Genomic DNA, 17,532 nt, shown 5'->3' on the forward strand with positions numbered 1-17,532 from the left:
AGCCCAAACCTACAACTACCTGCTACAGATGTTAACAAAGCTCCCTGTGCCTCTATTGGATTTTGTCAAGGAGATACTGCAACAGAGAGAGAGCAGCTGCATGCATCTGGCTATGGAAGATTTTGTCAATGCATTAACCCACAGCAATGAACAGCTTCACACTGGAAGTAGTGCTGGTTTTGGCTGGAGTCCTATGTGAAGGTGCAGGTGTGTTTGAATCAGCTGGGTCACAACTGCATGTCCATTTTCTGTGTTTCTTTCTGATGCTCCCTACACCCAGGACTAACCCTGCCCGTGGGAGCTGTGCTGCCTGGACCCTGGCAGTGGCTGCACTTGGGTAATGTTATGCTCTCTCATCTCTCGCAGTCAAAATGCCGGTAACACACTGGGTAAATGTTTCAGTTGAAGCGGTCAGCAGCAAAACCAGGACATTTTGGCTGCAGAGTCAAGCTGGCCATTGCGATCGGGCATTCCAGGCCAACCTTTTGCTTCCTGAAAGGCATACATATTATTGTACACTGTGCACTCATTTAAAAGTTTTGCTTGCAGCAGTCAGGGAGAAAAACATATTTTCCACAATATCTCAACCTACAAGTTTTCTCACTTTCACTCTTCTGATTTCCGTCTGTCCCCATCCCACCGGGGGGAGGGAGCAAGCAGGCGGCTGTGTGGGGCTTAGTTGCCAGCTGGGTTTAAACCGCCACAGGTACCAAATTCCTTTGCCCCAGTATTGCAGAGCTCTCCAAAAACTATCAAAGTCCTCGTTTTGCGGTATCGCCTTTCTAGAAAATTCAGTGCCGGGGAGCGTGAGAGGAGAGGAAGGCACTCTAGTCCCACTCCAGACAAAAGCACCGGGGCCCCGGCCGTCCCCGCCGCGTGGGCCGCAGCCGGGAGGCAGCCAGGCCTGCCTGGAGGCGCGGAAGTGCCCACGGAAGGAAGGGAAGGGCCCACGGACGGGCCCACGGAAGGAAGTGCCCACGGAATTGCTGGCAGAGCTGCCGGCCCGGAGCCGTCTGGCAGGGCAGGGGTTAGGGGGGCCCGGCGCGGCGGGGCCCGCCCGCAGCTGCCACCGGAGCTGGGCACGGTCAGCAAGGGGACGGCGGCCGGGGTGGGCCCTGGGCTGCCGGGGGCCGGGGCTGGGTGCTGGCGGCTCCTCCAGCTGCGGTAGGAGCGAGCTGTGGAAGAAACATCGGCAGAAAGAAACCAGCCGTGGTTAATTCTTTGGTCGTTATCCAGGTAATTAGTTTTCCCCGATAGAGAAGTCCGTGGGAGGAGTTTATTCTGCATAACGCGTGCTATTAACTTTTAAAACGAAGGTAGGAAGAATTATGTAATAGGTTTAGTTTGCTCTGATTTGGCCAAGTCCCAAGTGCTACAGCAGTGCCAGTCAACAAATGTGCAAGTAAGCTGTCAGTCAAGCTCCGCAAAAGAAATAAGGCCAGCTTCAGTCAGCACTGAAGTTAATGCTCAAATGTAGTCCTTTTTATTTGCCCACTTGTCTCAATCTGAGTCATATTTTCAAAGTTTTCTTTGCAATGCGAGGACCAGAACTTAGTACACTTATGTTATATTAGTGTGTTCCATGTGATTATAGATGTATACATACACAGAAGCAGATAATGTTCTATAAATAGAAAATTTGAGGAGAGACAGCGCTTTTTTTTTCTTTTTTTTTTCTTTTTTTTAAGAAAAGAGTGTTAGTGGTACAGCAGATGATACTAGTCCAAAACCAAAATTGTCATATCCTTAACAGGTGTTACATTTAGCGCATTGGACAAGACATCTGATAACTGAATAATTATGTTCAGAAGCAAAGCATTCAGTCTGTTAAAACTGATTCCCTTGATGCCTGGCCAGTCAGATTTGGCTTATAAATTCATTCATCCAGCTATTGCTTCTCATGGACATCGGTGTCACAGGAGAAGTGTGGATTACAGACAGGGGTACAAGACATGCCCAGGTAGTGCTGAAGGACGAACAATAAGTGCTCCTCAGACCAAGGTTGGTATCGGAATAGTCCCCCTTCCCTCTGCAAAGTTCCTTTAAGCGTTTTTAGTTTACTGCTATCTCTTATTTTTTTAAGATTATACCTGGCACTAGCAGAACCCCAGTTCTTGAACAAAAGCTGCAGTGTGTTAATGCTGCATACGCACATCAAACATGTCTGAAATTTTGGCAGACTCAGCATATCCACAGTAATGAAAAGATTAACTGCATGCAACTAGCCTGTTTCTAGTCCACCATCTGGTTTGTTTAAAGCTAAACGAGCTCTTGCTGCGCTGCACCGTGGCTTCCTTATGGATCACATTTCTGCTTGTGAAGTTTAGGAAGTGCTTCTAAAATGAATATGGGTCTGACTCAGACCTTCATGAGTGGTGTATTGTATCGGAGGAGAAAGTGGTGATGAAAGCAAATAGTGTAATACAGTGCTGCCTTACTGACATCTGCCAGTCAGTCGATCATATCAGGCACCCAGTTTTCCATCCTTTAACAGCATAAGTTTTAGTTGCTGTCCAGTCTGAGTAAGTTGCTGCAGGAGCATCAGGTTGTGATCATCAGAAAGCTGGACAATGCTGTCACAATATGACATCAAATCTTGTCTTTTACTCTATGTGTCATTCATTCTGGAGGACGAATCTAGTTTGTCTTTCTAAGGTCATGTTGTGTGATGCTCTTAAGAAATATACAGACTACAGCTGGGGAAATTTGCACAATTTTCACAACCATGTGGGGCTGGCAGGGTTCAAAATACTTCAGTTGGCAAGAAATAGATTTGATACATATTTAAGAATGCGGTATCCCTTTGCAATATGGTTGCACTGTTCATCTCATGGCTTTGTTTACTGCTGTTCAAAACTAGTTAGTGTTATCAGAGACACTGTTCGTGGTGAACTGCAGATCTGTCCTAACATGGAGGCCCCTTCTAGCCCATGTACAGCAGCAGACTGGAACTGAGACAGAAATGCAGGCCAAGGCCAGGATAAAGCAGTATTACTGGTGTCGAAATTCGAGGCATATAATAGATGCAGTTGTGATAAGCCTGAGTTAGGACAGGACAAGGGTAAATACAGTTTGTCAGAAACTTCCAATCTGCATTGACACCTTTTTGTCACAGGTTTGAATTCTGGTTACTCGCTGAAGGCTCCTGTGAGAGGACTGAAGCAGCAGGAAATCCCTGCCCAGCACTCTCTGTCCAGAATAAATGAGCATACTGCTGTGGAAAATTGTTCTGACGCAGTTAGCACAACACCAGGTTTCCTGGACCCAAGTCTAGGACACAGTAGGACCTGAAGCGAGTGGTGCACAACAAACAGAAGTGAAGGAAATTCGACAAGACTGTTGTTAAGACATGCAGGAAATTTTCAGCTACCGTTTTTGTCAGTAAGGGCTGCTTCTAATTAGGCATTTAGCTATCTGTGAAGCCCCTGTGATATTGCAGGATACAATACATTTGCATGAGTGTTGCAGAGAGGACTGGGCTCTGAACTGTCTGGACAGGGGAAAAGTTCTAATATGAAGAACTGTGTTGTCAGTACCACCACTAGTGCTCTTCCCTACTGGTTCAGCATATAGGCATGGATGTGCTAAATTTTGTGGGAAGTAAGTTCAGGTGCAGATCCAGATGTTTAAAACACTGAAGACAAGCAGTGTAGCAGCTGTCCAGGGATGGCCCTTTATTGTGCAAATCTGTTAGACCTAAACCATTCCTGACAGATATTTGTCAGACCCATCTGAGCCTCAGTGCGACCCTACACTACCTGTGGCTTCACCAACCATAATCAGTAGGCAAGAAACTTTGAGTAACTTTCTAGCGGCCTCTTTCATACCACTGCTTATAGAAATGAATTTGTGAATGAGGTTGAGAAGCTACAAGATTTGTATTAAATCAAGACTAAAATAAAACTATTTGAGAAGAACACCCTGTAGGACTGGACTTAGATCTAAGGGGGTGGATATTCCCTGGTGTTATAGTCTAAATCAGCACTTAGTGAAAATACTGGGAAGTTGTCTTACGTATCGTGCTAGTACCAAGTGACTGTGGATTTCTTCTGTATCCTTAAAAGCAGCGTTCCACCAATTTCGTGTTTCACCAATGTGAATTTCAATGATCACTACAGCATCATTCCTTTAAGGGTGTTCTCCTAGACAAAGGAGTATTTCTTCTATTCCCCTGTTGCAGGTCATGGCAGAAGAAGAGTTGCCAGGTGTTTTGATTCTGGATATAGGAGGAACTCATGGTGTGCTAGAAAACCTTGCATCACTTTTGAAGAAACACTTTTGCCTTATCACCATGAAGGAATTTCTTGAAAACAAAAAAGAAATGAGCAAAAAAATCCAATCTGTCTTCGTGTTTGAGTGCAGGCCAACTGTTGACCGGGAGCTTCTAGAAAGCCTGCCTAATTTAAAGGTAATTGGAAACTCTGGGGTTGGAGTCGATCACTTAGACTTGAAAATGATTTCCAGCTTTGGCATAAAAGTGACCAACACCCCACATGCCGTGGCAGACTCAACAGCAGACATAGGAATGGCCTTGATGCTGGCCTCTGCCAGAAGACTAGTAGAAGGTAATGTTTTAAATTTTCCTGGATCTTAGCTACTTCTTTGGCATATCTCACTTGATGATCTGTCTAAATCAATATTTGGGATGCTTTTACAGGGTAAAATTTCTGAGAACTCCCATTTTCAAAGGCCCCTTCTTTTCCTATGTCTTGCTTCTTTTTAAGGCAGTGGTGACAAGAGTAAGGCCTTTGTCTAAATTATGCACTTTAAAGTTGCTTGTGATACCCTGTTTGGAATAATGTCTGGGGCTTAATTCTCCTCTGGCTGTTCACTGGGTGAGTTATTTATAGCTGTAAAAACTGAATGCAAAATGCATCCAAACTAAATGTCACCGCTTCTGAATTTCCCCTCGGAACAAGTGTTAGGAGCTACAGCAAAGTACAAAGCACCAATGGTCATGTCCCCACCTCTAGAGGAGCAATAATTAGTATAACTCTTAATAATTCTTTTCCTGCTTCTGTAAAGTTTGTCTGAACCAATGGGTTGTATTTCTGGAAGAGCATCAGCACTATTATTGAAATAGCTGATGATCCTATTCCAAACTGCACCACCAACAATTTAGTTCATGTCCTTAAAGGTAGGTCTTTTCCCCACATACCCTTGCTGCGCAATGCCTTTCAGGGGAAGGAAGGTGTCAGTAGAGACTATCACAAGATGTTGCCTCTGTCTTCAGCAACTCGTAGTATTTCTGTCACTGCTGCTTCGCCCCTGAGCATGAAATAACACCACTTTCCCCGTGATGTTTTCTCACTATTGCATCTTGTTGGACCTCAGGTTCTTTGTAGAACAGCTCATAGTCATCCTTGGCTGAGCTGGAATTTGTAACCTTCACCCCCATTCAAGCAGTGGGGCTGCTCTGGGTTGTGATCCAGAAGAGAAATAGTGAGATTTACCCCAGCTAAAAATAAGCTAAGTCAATGCTTGCAGGGTGGTAAGTGCCAAAGAAGCTATTTTTGAATTTCCAAGAAAATACTCCAGCCACGGAAGAGCTAAGTCCCTGAGGAACCTTTTGTCCCAGCACAGTACCCACCTCGGAGACCCCCTGTGTTACTGTCCCCAGCCTTGGCTGCAGGGAATGGCACCTTCCAGGCCCTTCTATAAACTGGTCAAAATTAGGAAGGATGTTTTGTAAGGAGTACTCCAGAGCTATGCTGCTGTGGTGGTGAGAAAGTTTTTCTTTCCCCAAAACCTACTTTTATGGTCAGTTTGTACCCATTTAGTATGTATTTACACTCAGGCTGCCAGATTGCGGTTTCTCCAGACACGAAGTATTTTGCTGTTGACTGGCTGGGAGTGGAAGTAACCAGAGCAACACTTGGGATCATCGGGATGGGCAGCATTGGGTACAAAGTGGCTCAGAGAGCCAGAGCCTTCAACATGAGGATCCTGTACCATAACAGGAACCGGAGGTAAAAATGACTGTTTTCTGCATGTGATTAGTCAGGAGACAGTGACAGAAACCACAGCTCTGCTCTCTGTCCCCGATCTTCCTAGGCACTTGTGACACTTGTAAGCAGCATGAGGAGCACCAGCATGCTGCCACTTCCTCGCTTTGGCTCCCTACTGCTTCTCTCCAGAAGCAGCTCCCCCTAGCCTCCGGCGCTCGCTCTGCCCTGATTAGCTACTAGCACTTCAGAACAAGGGCTGTGTAACCTTTCATGATGTTATCAGAGTAAATCAGGCATTGTGCCCTCATTGTGTCCCCTCTGTCCTGCCAGACTCTTCTTCAGACTTCTGGCAGCATCCCTGGCCCACCCAGCCAGCCACCCCTCTCCTGAGCCCAGCCAGATCACTCATCACACCAGCACCACTTACAAGGGTTTTAACTTCTTTTAGTTTTATGGTTCCCTTTCTTTCAGACTTCATTTCCCCTTCATTTCTTTTCCACCCCAAGTCCTAACTCACGTGTCAGGCAAGGAGAGACTCTACAGGGCTTGGCATAGATGCAAGAGAGAAGAGTGGAGTCTGACTGCGTCCTCAACGTCCTGTACCTAATACTACATATGTGCTTTGCTTTCACACATATGTCACTCCTTCAGGGTCCTGCCACTCCTCTAACCGCTTGCTCCCATTAGCCCACATCCTTCCTGCCTCCCTTCCACCATTTGTACTTATCAATGTCTTTTCCTTTATCTTGGCCTCAAACCTCTCAGTCTCTGTGCTGTTCCAGATCTCTCCTAGGGTTGATTGATTGTTAAAGCCAGTTAGAAATAGTTGTATCGGTTTTGGGGTGTGTGAATTTTTCCTTCAGAAGAAAGGAGGAGGAAGAGGCGGTTGGTGCCCACTACTGTGAGAAGATGGAAGACTTGCTGCAGCAATCTGACTTTGTTATGTTGGTTGTGAACCTGACTCCCGAGACTCACAAATTGATTGGGAAGAAGGAGCTGGGGCTGATGAAACCCACAGCTACTCTTATAAACATCAGCCGAGGTAGGATGATCTGAAAGCACTGTTTGTGGCTCCACAGTTAAGGTTGTGTTGATTATGTTGACATTCCCCCCTCCAACCTCAGTCTCTGGTAGCCCTGTACTGTTTGAGTCATGAAGTAACTGGCAGTCTACAAATTAATGACTTATCATAGATCAGATGCTATGTGTTCAAAGGTCCTGTAGAATTTAGAGAATGCTCAGCAGATGTTCTGTTCTATTTAGCCTTACTCTAAAGACAGCTTTTCTTTAGTGGAAATAACTGAAAGGTTTATCATCACCAATGCTGAATGGGGTACAAGGAAAAAGGAGAGAAAACATAAGTTTCATTTGGAACAGCTAGATAGAAAAGAAACATCACATGGTATTACAGATCTGTTGGCACTGAGAGAGATTATAGTTTCAGTAAACAAAGCAGAGATAAAAGAGTGGAAATCTTGAAGAGATTAAATTATTTGTCTATAATAGTACAGGAAGTCAGTGTCAAAATGAGGAAAAGACTGAAACTGGTCACATCCCAGGAAAAGCCTTATGCAGTGGACCATAATCCTTCTCTAATCAAAGATTCATAAATAAAATCTGTTTTGTTTGGTTAATGGTTGTTAGAAAGACGTTCTACTTTCTAACAAGATGAAGATCCTGTAATTTTTCTCACTGGACCCTGGAGACCTTTCCCCACTCCCGGTTAAAAATGTGTTCATTAACTCGTCACGATAGCAAGATTTCATTTCAAATGCAGGTGCAGTTATTGATCAAGATGCATTGGTAGAAGCTCTCCAGAATAAGGTTATTAGGGCTGCTGCTCTGGACGTCACATACCCTGAGCCTCTGCCAAGGTAAAGAAACCTGTTTTCCACTCTATTAATCTGAAATGTTTTAAACTGTATGCAAAAGAGTGCTCATAATCTTGATCTCCATGGGGACTCTTTCTCACTGTTTAAGGGCAAAACCTCAGCCTGTCTCACACAGTCATAAATAAATGACAAACTCTTCACCTTTCCCACATCTGTCCGTTCTTTGCCAGCCTAACTGACAGGCAAGGCAACAAGACCAATAGAGAGGAAGACAAAATGGGTAAGCAAGCTTCCCACAGCTTTCTGCTGGTTCTGTGCTACTGGCCCTTTTATCTCAACATGCCACTGCTGTTTCCTCAGGTTCAATTCTTGACAGCTAGCATGGAATAGCTGCAGAGTAAATTCCCTGTGTAATATATTCTGTTCTTTCTGTTTCTTACAGAGGTCATCCTTTATTAAAATTAAATAACATCATCATAACCCCTCACATTGGAACGGCGACAGTCCAAGCTATCCGTATGATGGCAGAAGAAGCAATAGCAAATATGCTGTCTGTTCTCAATGGCCAACCTATTCCAAGTGAAGTGTTTCCAAAATGATGTGTGCCAGATGATACCACGAAATCTCCTATGTATGGGAAGGCACTATTTCTTGCAGTACCACTTTTAAACTAGGAAAAAAACAACCTGTTCCTGCACTGCTCTTCTTGTCCTGTTGCTGCAAAGCTGTCATCTCGCTATACTTGTTCTGTAGTGTTATTTACAATCCTGAAAAATAAAGTGGAACTAATAAAAGGGATCTGTTTGAAGCTTTTAAACTGCACTTTGATAGCTTCAGTCCATTATTTCAGTTAATACCTGTGTTCTCTTCCCAGTACTTGCTGCAACATAATGATAAGCAAGTACACCAAGCAGTTTGTGTAACACTCCCAAATATATTAAAGGTGAATTGACTGTTAATTCCCTGCAGAAATTTGACTGTATCCTGAAACACTTTTCAGCTAATATTGCAATATTCGATTTTTATATCAAAACACTGAGGAAAACAGACTTCTTTGAAATGGTTGTAGTCCTACAGTTTTCTAATGTAAGAAGAGCTCTGCTTCATCTATATGTTAAATCAAAGCCAAGCCAATCTTTGAAAAAGTATCTTTTATTTTCCCGAGGGGATCCTTTGAAAACAAAAGTAAAACCCAAGCGAATTAGTTCCTCCATGCAGACAAAAATGATTCTTTTATCTTGACTGGCCATGAAGCAATGGTAGATCTACCACTGAAATCACATGGGTGAGGGCACAGCCTAAAGAAAAAATAGTGATCAGTCCTAACTTGCAGCCCAGGGCCAAGCTTTTTCATACGTTCTCTTTACTATGAGCAAGCAACAAAGTCAGAAAATTCAGTAAAATGTTTGTCACCTCCATAAAATCAGAGAGCCTTTCCAGTATTTTGCAATATGGTCAGGCTTCTTGAAGAGATGGTAAAATGAAGTTTTAGCACAGGAAGTGTTGACAGGACAAGAGTTAGACATTAGGCTGCAAATAGTGAAATACTACTAACAAGATAATGGTAAGAACTTCAATAACAGGACAACAGCAATAGGGGATTACAAGATCTTCAGCCCTTTAATAGCTTTCCATGCAGCTCTCCCCAAAATTCCTATGGAAAATCAATGGTAGTTGTGAATAGTCTAATTAAAAAAAAAAAAAAAAAAAAGCTGTCAATTCACAGACCCTCTGGGAGCTACAAACAGATGGTCAGTGATTTCCTGAAAAAAAAACCCCATGTTTTAATTTGAGTTCATAAGCCCTTCTTGGAAAACGCCTAAGCATCTATTATTTTGTTAATTTGTGAAAACCTCAGGAGAAGGCACTTAAGTTAAAAAGTCACTGGTGTCTCTTCAGGATGGTAGGCTGCAAAAATCTGCAATGAAGCATTTAAAAATTAACTTGGTAACTCAAAGTTCATGGTGAAGCTGCACAATTTATTTTCACGAACTAGATTTGGTCCAACATTTTTCTAAACTACTTAGATGTGGTAATTTGGATTTCAGGGTAGGGAATGAGATTTATTGCACCAGACTGTTGATGGTCTGAAACTAAGTAATTAATGTGAAGTAACTGTGTTATGAGCCTGGTGGCAGTAATATGAAACCTTACAGACCATGAGGGACAGAACTTGTTCAGACTTGATTATGTGAATACCTCTGTATATGTGTGTCTAATAGATTACTTAAAAGAGCTGCTTTCTTGTATTGCTTTGTTTGCCTCCCTATCTGAATTTGTGGTTTATAAGATCTCTTGTAGATATCATGAACAGGACATGAAAGTGATTATTCTTTAAAATGTCTGGAAGTAATTATATGTCTTTCTTCTGACACTTTGTGTCTTTCTTCTTTGTGCAGATCATGGGAGGAGGAGAGCTACCTGGGCTTCTGGTAAATGAAATTGGTGGTATACATGGGATACTGCATGGCCATGTGGCCCTCCTGAAGAAACATTTCTACCTCATCACCATGAAGGAGTTTCTTGAGAACAGAAAACATATGGCTAAAAAGGTCCAGGCTATCTATTTGTGGTGGCACAAACCAATAATCGACCAAGAGCTCCTCCAGAGCCTGCCAAACTTGAAAGTGATTGCGAATTCAGGAGTAGGGATGGATCACCTGGACCTGAAACTTGTAGCTAGCTTTGGTGTGAAGATGGCTAATGCTCCATATGCTGTTTCCAGCAGCACAGCTGATACTGGGATGGCTTTGCTGCTGGCATCTGCTAGAAGACTAGTGGAAGGTAACATCTCAATTCTTTTGTGGCTTCTAAAATTTATACAAAATTTACCTACCATTAACTTGAATTTTCCTAGAGTTATCTGTAGTACACATAATTTCACATAAAATGTGAAAATCTATGTTGGGCTGGCAAATAGAATAGTTGGTACTTTCATATATTTTATATATCATAAATATATCTAAATTATTATATACACATATATAACATATATTTCAATGAGGTATAAATAAAATTCTGTGAGTTTAGTTTTCCTAGGTCACCAGCCTGAGTTGAAAAAACTTGAGCAGAATCTAATCACATTCAATTCAAATACAACTTATTGCTTTATGGACCAAGTGGTCTTAGAAGCTGGAACTTAGTTTTTAGAATAAATACAGCTGTAGACTTAGTTTAATAGTTTGAGATGAACAACACACTGAAGTTTGCTTCCTACATATAAAAACTTTAAATTTCATTGCTTTCTTCAGCAACACATTTTCAGAGACTATGACATTTGGCTGATGTAAGACGTGCTTCTTGATGTGATAGTATTACAGTGCTGTTGACCAAAAGTGGGGGATGCCAAAGATCAGACAATCGCTGCAGTCACAGGCTGGCAGAAGAAATTAGACTGTGGGAGGCAACAATGGAGCAGAATAAGGGTATATGCTGAAAGCTGGGGCTGAAAGACACATGGCCTTATTCTCAGGGACTGAAATGGATTGGTGCAGAATTGGGTAATTTAAGGAACATTAGAGAGCCACAAGGCAACCTGCTCCCACTTCCGCTAGTAGCATCCTTTCTAGTTTCTTCCACAGTTTTTTCTTGCCATTTCCCTGGATAGACCTACCCTTGGCTTGGTTGGAACACCTCCTGTTTCAGGAAAAGATCTTCCAGATTTATCCGATTAAATTTATCTACCATTGATTTGCCAGTTGTACCACTGGATTCATAGAAACTCAAGAGACTTGTCTCCCACTAAATCTATCTCTACCTCACAAGGAGGAGACAGATTAAAAGGGAAATTAATTTCTTCTTCCCATCTACATAAACTATCCCTGGTAGCATTTCTGATAGCTCTGCCCTGGCATAACTGAGTTTTATCCTGAGGCATTTTTTGATACTTTCACAATATTCTGCTTATGTTTTAGAAGAGCTGGCAGTATCAGAAGACTGCAATATCAGAAGCCTGGCACCTTGCTATCAGAATATTAAGTGCTGTCTCTGTGCATATAAGTGTATTTTCTGTCTAGAACGATAAAAAAATTTTCAGGTTTAACAGATAATTATAGAAATTACTGAGTAGTGATTTTTAAAGAAGTCACACTTTTCTTTACAAGGAGAGTGGCAGAAGGGAACAGGAAACCTGTTCTTATTCTAAATAGCAAACCCAACACCTGGTGTTATTCTCCACATAACATTTCCAAACTCTGTAGTGTTACTGGCAATAATTATTTTTATTGTTGATGTAGAACAGGGCAATATTTTAATGAGTCTAAAACAGTAAAAGGATTTTTAGGGGAGAGTACATCAGAAGGCTTTTTGGAGTATGGTGAGAATAAATGGGAATATCACAAGTGGCAGGGAAAGATGATATATTAGGGAGTCACCTAAGACATTACCAAAACCACTGCTATTTAAAATTGTGTGTTTGTAATCATTAAAAGTGTGCTACAGTAGCACACCAAGACCAGACTCTTTTGCCTTGCTCCTCTGTGTTGGACCCCATTCATTTTTCATATTGGAGTGTTTTTCTTGCAGGCTATCATGTTGCAATTTCTCCAGGTATGGAGTACTGTGAAGCTGATTTACTGGGAGTAGAAGTTACGGGAGCTACTCTGGGGATCATTGGCATGGGCAGCATTGGGTATAAGATCGCTCTGAGAGCCAAAGCATTTGAAATGAACATTTTGTACCACAACAGGACACGGAGGTAAAGATATGTCTTGACCCTAATTACAACAGAAACTCTCTTCTAGATAGTCAGTATTTCCTTTTTAAGAAATTATAACAGGAATATAGCAAGAAGTGAGGGAATAGGGCCAAAATTAAAACAAAAGGGAAAAAAAAGAGTGGTTGCCTCAAATCAGTCTTGTAAAAAATTATTTGGTGATTAAACACTTGGAAACTTAATTTAGGTTTTATATTAGAAATCCCAAGGTTTCCTGAATATGTGAACAGAAAAAGGAAGACCAATCTTATAGCGTTTTTATTCTCGTCATATCTTACTATAGTGACATGTAACTTATTTTTTCCCCATATTTTGAAGGTCAGGAGTGATCTTGTTGGAACTCTGAATGACTGGAGAAATAGGAAACCTATACTTGGCACAATATGAAAAACTGATTGACTTGAGAGCTGTTCTTGAGAAAACCTTGTTTCTCTTCAAACTAGTGGGAATTTTGTCAAGTATTTAACTGGATTTCACTCGTTATTTCTAGCCTCTCCTAGCTTGTGTACCTGGGAATCTGATCCTTGTTAGAGATTCAGCACAGGGGCTCTTCAGTGTAAAGGTGGGCAAGATCCCTATGTACAACTCAAGGCTGTTGCAATCAGGCAAGGTGCAACCAACAATCAGAACAAACATACCATAAACCACGATCTACCCTGATTCAACTTTACTCCTCCCTGACTGAAGGGAGAAGCTGCAGTGCTACTACATGTGGCTTCCAGTAATTTTCTCCATATGCAGACTGCAGAAGGAGGGTTACCACTCTAGGTATCCCTAACCAAATCACAAGGGTGGATGAGGCCAGAAATTTCTAGCTTTCCTTGGCATTCCTCTTACTTCAGAAATTATAAAAACAGCTGAGCAAACTCACATTTTAAAAAGTACTACTGAACACCTTCCTTAAGATCTTTCAAAATTTCTTCATAAACCACAAAAAGCAGAAAATAAGGTACAAATAATTTTTTTTTTCTGTGCATCATCACTAATTCCCTTTTTCATTCTTTAGTATTTATGTAAGAGTGCTGTGATGCATAATCAATGCACAGTGCAACAGAAATTAAAAACCTGCTTATTTTAAAGTACATTTACACTTCAAGCTTATGTGCTGAAATGAGATACGCTCTGTATTCTGCAAAACTGGCTGTAGTTCCAGTCTGTTCTTTACCCACTTAATCTCTGGTTGTTGACCTGGACACTGAAAGAAAACAGTGAAATGCATTCATTAGGAGACACATGCTGCAAAGTTACACTGAAGTTATTTTCTTAGTGTGACTTCTTTCTTTAGTTCTAGATTAGGGAGGAGATAATTCAAAGCCATTCTCATGCAATTGGGAGCAGATCTCCTATCATTGCTTCTTTAGTTCCCAGAGTTCAGGGAGCTGAAGTTACAAAGAACGAGAGAAATGGCAAGTTGGTTTTTTTGTATTGTGAAAAATTCAAACTAAAAATCTCTACTTTGGTAACTTTTGTGTTGAACACCTTAATTTGTGAAAGTCCTGGGGCAGTCAGGAGCCTGACAAAGAGCTGTCTTGCTTATTCCACTCATCGGAAAATGACAGGCTCACTGGAGGCTGACAACAGGATGAGGACCACCAGCATGCTCAGAGCTCACAGGCATGAGTTCTGGTGAATACCACTACTCTGGTTTGAACAATCACTGCATCCTGTGAGGTGCAGCTTCCCCACAGGGGATCCTGGAGACTGGACCATGTGCTGCCATCTGTTCCAGTGCTTGGCCCTTGTCGACTTGCAGACTTTAAAGTCCCTTGACCCTGCACTGCAGTGGATGAGAGGCAGGCATGTTATCCATCCCCTGCTGTAGGGCTTGAACTGAGACTAAATTCACCTTTGTTTGACACCTGTTTGCTACATGAATGTGATAATGAGATCCTTTAGTTTGCATACCAGTGACACCATTGAAGAAAGTATTTTCATGACTGATGCCCTGAAATACAGTATGATCCTCTTTTCCCCACCAGGAAAGAGCAAGAGGAGCAAGCTGTTGGTGCTACTTACTGCAAAAAGATTGACACCTTGCTCCAGCAGGCAGATTTTGTGATGGTGGTGGTGAGCCTGACACCTCAGACACACAAGCTGATTGGGAAAAGAGAGATGGAGCTGATGAAACCCACAGCTACTCTCATTAACATCAGCCGAGGTACCATCCAGAACCATTGACTGTTCTGACCACAAAGTATGAGCCAGCTCCTGTTGTGTTACATGCAGCAGCATGCTGCATCCACCACACAGCTGGTGCATATGTGGAGGACTGATCAGGCACGGTGAAATTTCCTCTCTTCCCTTCTATTCTCTTCACTCTCAGATCATTACCTGAAAATGGCACTCAGAGACACTCTTATTCCAAACCAGGTGCAGTAGTTGACCAAGAGGCGCTGGTGACAGCTCTGCAGACTGGTGTTATCAGGGCCGCAGCTTTGGATGTCACCTACCCGGAACCACTGCCCAGGTTGCCATCTCTTGCTTATTTCTCAGAAACCATGCCAGAGCCCCACCAGGTGCAGGAGGCATCCCTGCAGCAGACAGGGGGCGATCTGTCAGAGGCAGCTCACCACCGCCTCTGGCGTAGAGGTTTGTGTAAAAGTGCCATGAATACAAATAGGATGCAGCCCAGATGTTGGGTCTGCTAACAACAGGTCAAAGGGAAGCCTGGGCGCCAGGAAACAGCAGGAGGGGGCTTGTGTGTGGTGGGGAGCACTAAACCTCCTCCACAGAATCACCATATGAAGCTGCAGCAGTGCTTCACTTACAAATTGCTTTATCTGAAGGTGCAACTTGCCGTGAATGGGTGGAAGCTGCTTGGATCATCCCTTCTTACATCTACTGCATTGCCCCGAGGTTTCCCTCCCCACAGACTTGTTTCCCCAGTATAAGGCTGACGTACTGCAGATCTCTTGGGCACAGAAGCTACTTAACTTCTGTAAAAAGACACCTCTATCAGAATGATGCCTCATGGAGTTGACTGGGCTGGCTACATTTTGGGTTGGGGGGAGTTTGGTATTGTTATGTCTGTGTGCCAGGACATCATTGTCCATTACCTGAGTTGCATAACTACAGCTCAGACCACTACATAGGGTTAATGTGTCAGGAGGGCTTAATCCTCTCTTCTGACACAGTCCAAATTGCTGCCTAATGGTGAAACTCTGTTTCTGGACAAAAGAGCACAGTATAAACTCTTAATATGTCCTTTTAATGTCCAAAATTACTTGAACACAGGTGATCAGCTTCTGTGGATGCAAGTGGGACTTGTAAAGCTGTATTAAATTAACTTTATATTTAAATAGAGTGCAAAAGCCAAAGTAAGACTCCTCTTTATTTGGACGAAGAACAGTAGGTAACTTAACTATCTCTTTTTTCATTTCTTCCAGAGATCATACATTGTTAAAATTAAAGAATGTCATTATAACACCTCACCTCGGCATTAAAACAGACAAGGCCACCTACATGATAACAGAGGAAGCAGTTGAAAATATACTAGCAGCTCTTAATGGTCTCCCCATACCCAGCGAAGTGCTCCCTAGCTGATATGCAAAAGGTTATTACAGCTTTTTTTATTCTTCTCTTTACCCCCACCAGCTCTAAAGGTGTTTACTTTTTTGTTTTCCCCATTAAGAGAAGACTATTCCAAGTGGACACAGAAAGCTCTAGCTTGGTCCCACATGTCATTAAAAACCACCCTTTACATTTTAATTTCCTTGCAAATTGGAGGAATACATTACTTTTCACTTCTAACCATAGATAGATGCATGCAGGCTTTAAGTGGCTCTGGGAAAAAACAACTTCTGATTTCCAATGCACTTCTTGCTACGTTCCCTAGTCCGAAAGAAAATGTAATTTTAGATTACATAATTCATTTTGTTCCCATTCTATTAGCTATCAAAACCAACAAAGCTAGCTACCTGGCTAGAAATATTACTGACTTCCATATGGAAGTCTTCATTTAAACTAGTTTTAAGAAAAGAACTCAGAATCACTTATTTAAAGCAGACTGGATTTTAGAAGATAATTTAAAGTGCCAGCACTAAGGAAAATTAGTCTTCAAGGTGAACATGTTATTATGTTTGTAATACCAAATTTATGTGCAGTCTACCTCCAGATTTTCAACTTTGTGCAAGTATCTGGAAGAACACTTGGAACCCTCTAAGCTTCCGGCATTATTCTGTAAATTAGTGGGAACACAAATTCTATAAAAACACATGCATCATTAAAATCCAAATCGCTACCTTTTTCTTGTGTCACTGCTTCTAGACATTTGCAAGAATAATTATATTTGAAACTGGGAGCTTCACTATTGTAAAGAGAAAAAAATACTCTGACAAATTGTTTTTGTTACTGCAATTATTACAGATAAAAAAACCAAATCCCATGGCTTTCCTCTGCTAGAAATAGCACCTATATTGCAATTAACTGTTCAAATTCTACAGGAAGAGGATCTCTTTAAATAGAAGAATGCTCATTTACCTCACTATAGCTTTATAGGAAACAGTTTGCTATACTCTCAGTTGTTTTTATGTACTCTCTGTTCTCTTAATCCAAGTCCAAAAGATAAATAAACCACAACTCAAAGTGGCAGTGCTATGCATTTTATTATGTTGTATGCTGTTATGAATAGTATGAGTATTTAAACTATCAGTAGAATTTATAGCAAAATTCCCATTAAGTGCAGCTAGGATCATGCGTCTTTACAGAGCCATTTCCACTTCCTTTTTCTTGCAGAAGGTTGTCACTGGTGCTTGCCAAACGACACTTCCTTCCACCAGTTTAACATAGGATGATGTTACCAACTTTTGCAGCTCAGGGGAACAACACTGCAGATTTTCAGGAGCTGTAAATTGGCTGGCAAGAATTTCAAGGCTGTCCCAGGTACCTCCCTGTTCTCTGAGGTACAAGCGCCCAGTATGCCTTTCAATGTTGCCTGTATGACCTTGACAAAAGTAAGTTATATATTCTCTCAAAATGAAAGGCTAAGCAATAAATTACTGAGCCAAAACCAAAGCTACAAGGAGCTAAAACAGCAGAG

The 17,532-nt window shown here is 41.9% G+C and overlaps 2 protein-coding genes across 6 annotated transcripts; both read left to right on the plus strand.

Annotated features, from left to right (window-relative positions):
* Positions 1 to 119: 119 nt before the first annotated feature.
* Positions 120 to 8,560, plus strand: LOC141957776 (putative 2-ketogluconate reductase). Of its 4 annotated transcripts, none has more exons than XM_074899771.1 (7): positions 1,129 to 1,236; positions 1,754 to 2,001; positions 4,181 to 4,565; positions 5,798 to 5,969; positions 6,812 to 6,990; positions 7,726 to 7,822; positions 8,223 to 8,560. In XM_074899771.1, exons 2-7 carry the CDS (start codon positions 1,801 to 1,803, stop codon positions 8,377 to 8,379), a joined length of 1,191 nt encoding a protein of 396 aa, XP_074755872.1. In that variant the 5' UTR covers positions 1,129 to 1,236; positions 1,754 to 1,800; the 3' UTR covers positions 8,380 to 8,560. The 4 variants fall into 4 exon arrangements, with proteins under 4 accessions (XP_074755875.1, XP_074755874.1, XP_074755872.1 ...); XM_074899772.1 differs by having other exon boundaries at positions 6,815 to 6,990; XM_074899774.1 differs by lacking the exons at positions 1,129 to 1,236; positions 1,754 to 2,001 and adding an exon at positions 120 to 207.
* Positions 8,297 to 17,019, plus strand: LOC141957777 (putative 2-ketogluconate reductase). 2 transcript variants are annotated; one of them, XM_074899777.1, is made up of 6 exons: positions 8,297 to 8,411; positions 10,180 to 10,564; positions 12,305 to 12,476; positions 14,474 to 14,652; positions 14,865 to 14,961; positions 15,881 to 17,019. In XM_074899777.1, the coding sequence occupies exons 2-6, from the start codon at positions 10,183 to 10,185 to the stop codon at positions 16,035 to 16,037; spliced, it is 987 nt and encodes a 328-aa protein (XP_074755878.1). In that variant the 5' UTR covers positions 8,297 to 8,411; positions 10,180 to 10,182; the 3' UTR covers positions 16,038 to 17,019. The 2 variants fall into 2 exon arrangements, with proteins under 2 accessions (XP_074755878.1, XP_074755877.1); XM_074899776.1 differs by having other exon boundaries at positions 14,865 to 15,995.
* The last annotated feature ends 513 nt before the right edge of the window (positions 17,020 to 17,532 follow it).

The sequence above is a fragment of the Athene noctua genome, chromosome 2, assembly GCF_965140245.1.
Source record: "Athene noctua chromosome 2, bAthNoc1.hap1.1, whole genome shotgun sequence".
Classification (NCBI taxonomy): domain Eukaryota; kingdom Metazoa; phylum Chordata; class Aves; order Strigiformes; family Strigidae; genus Athene; species Athene noctua.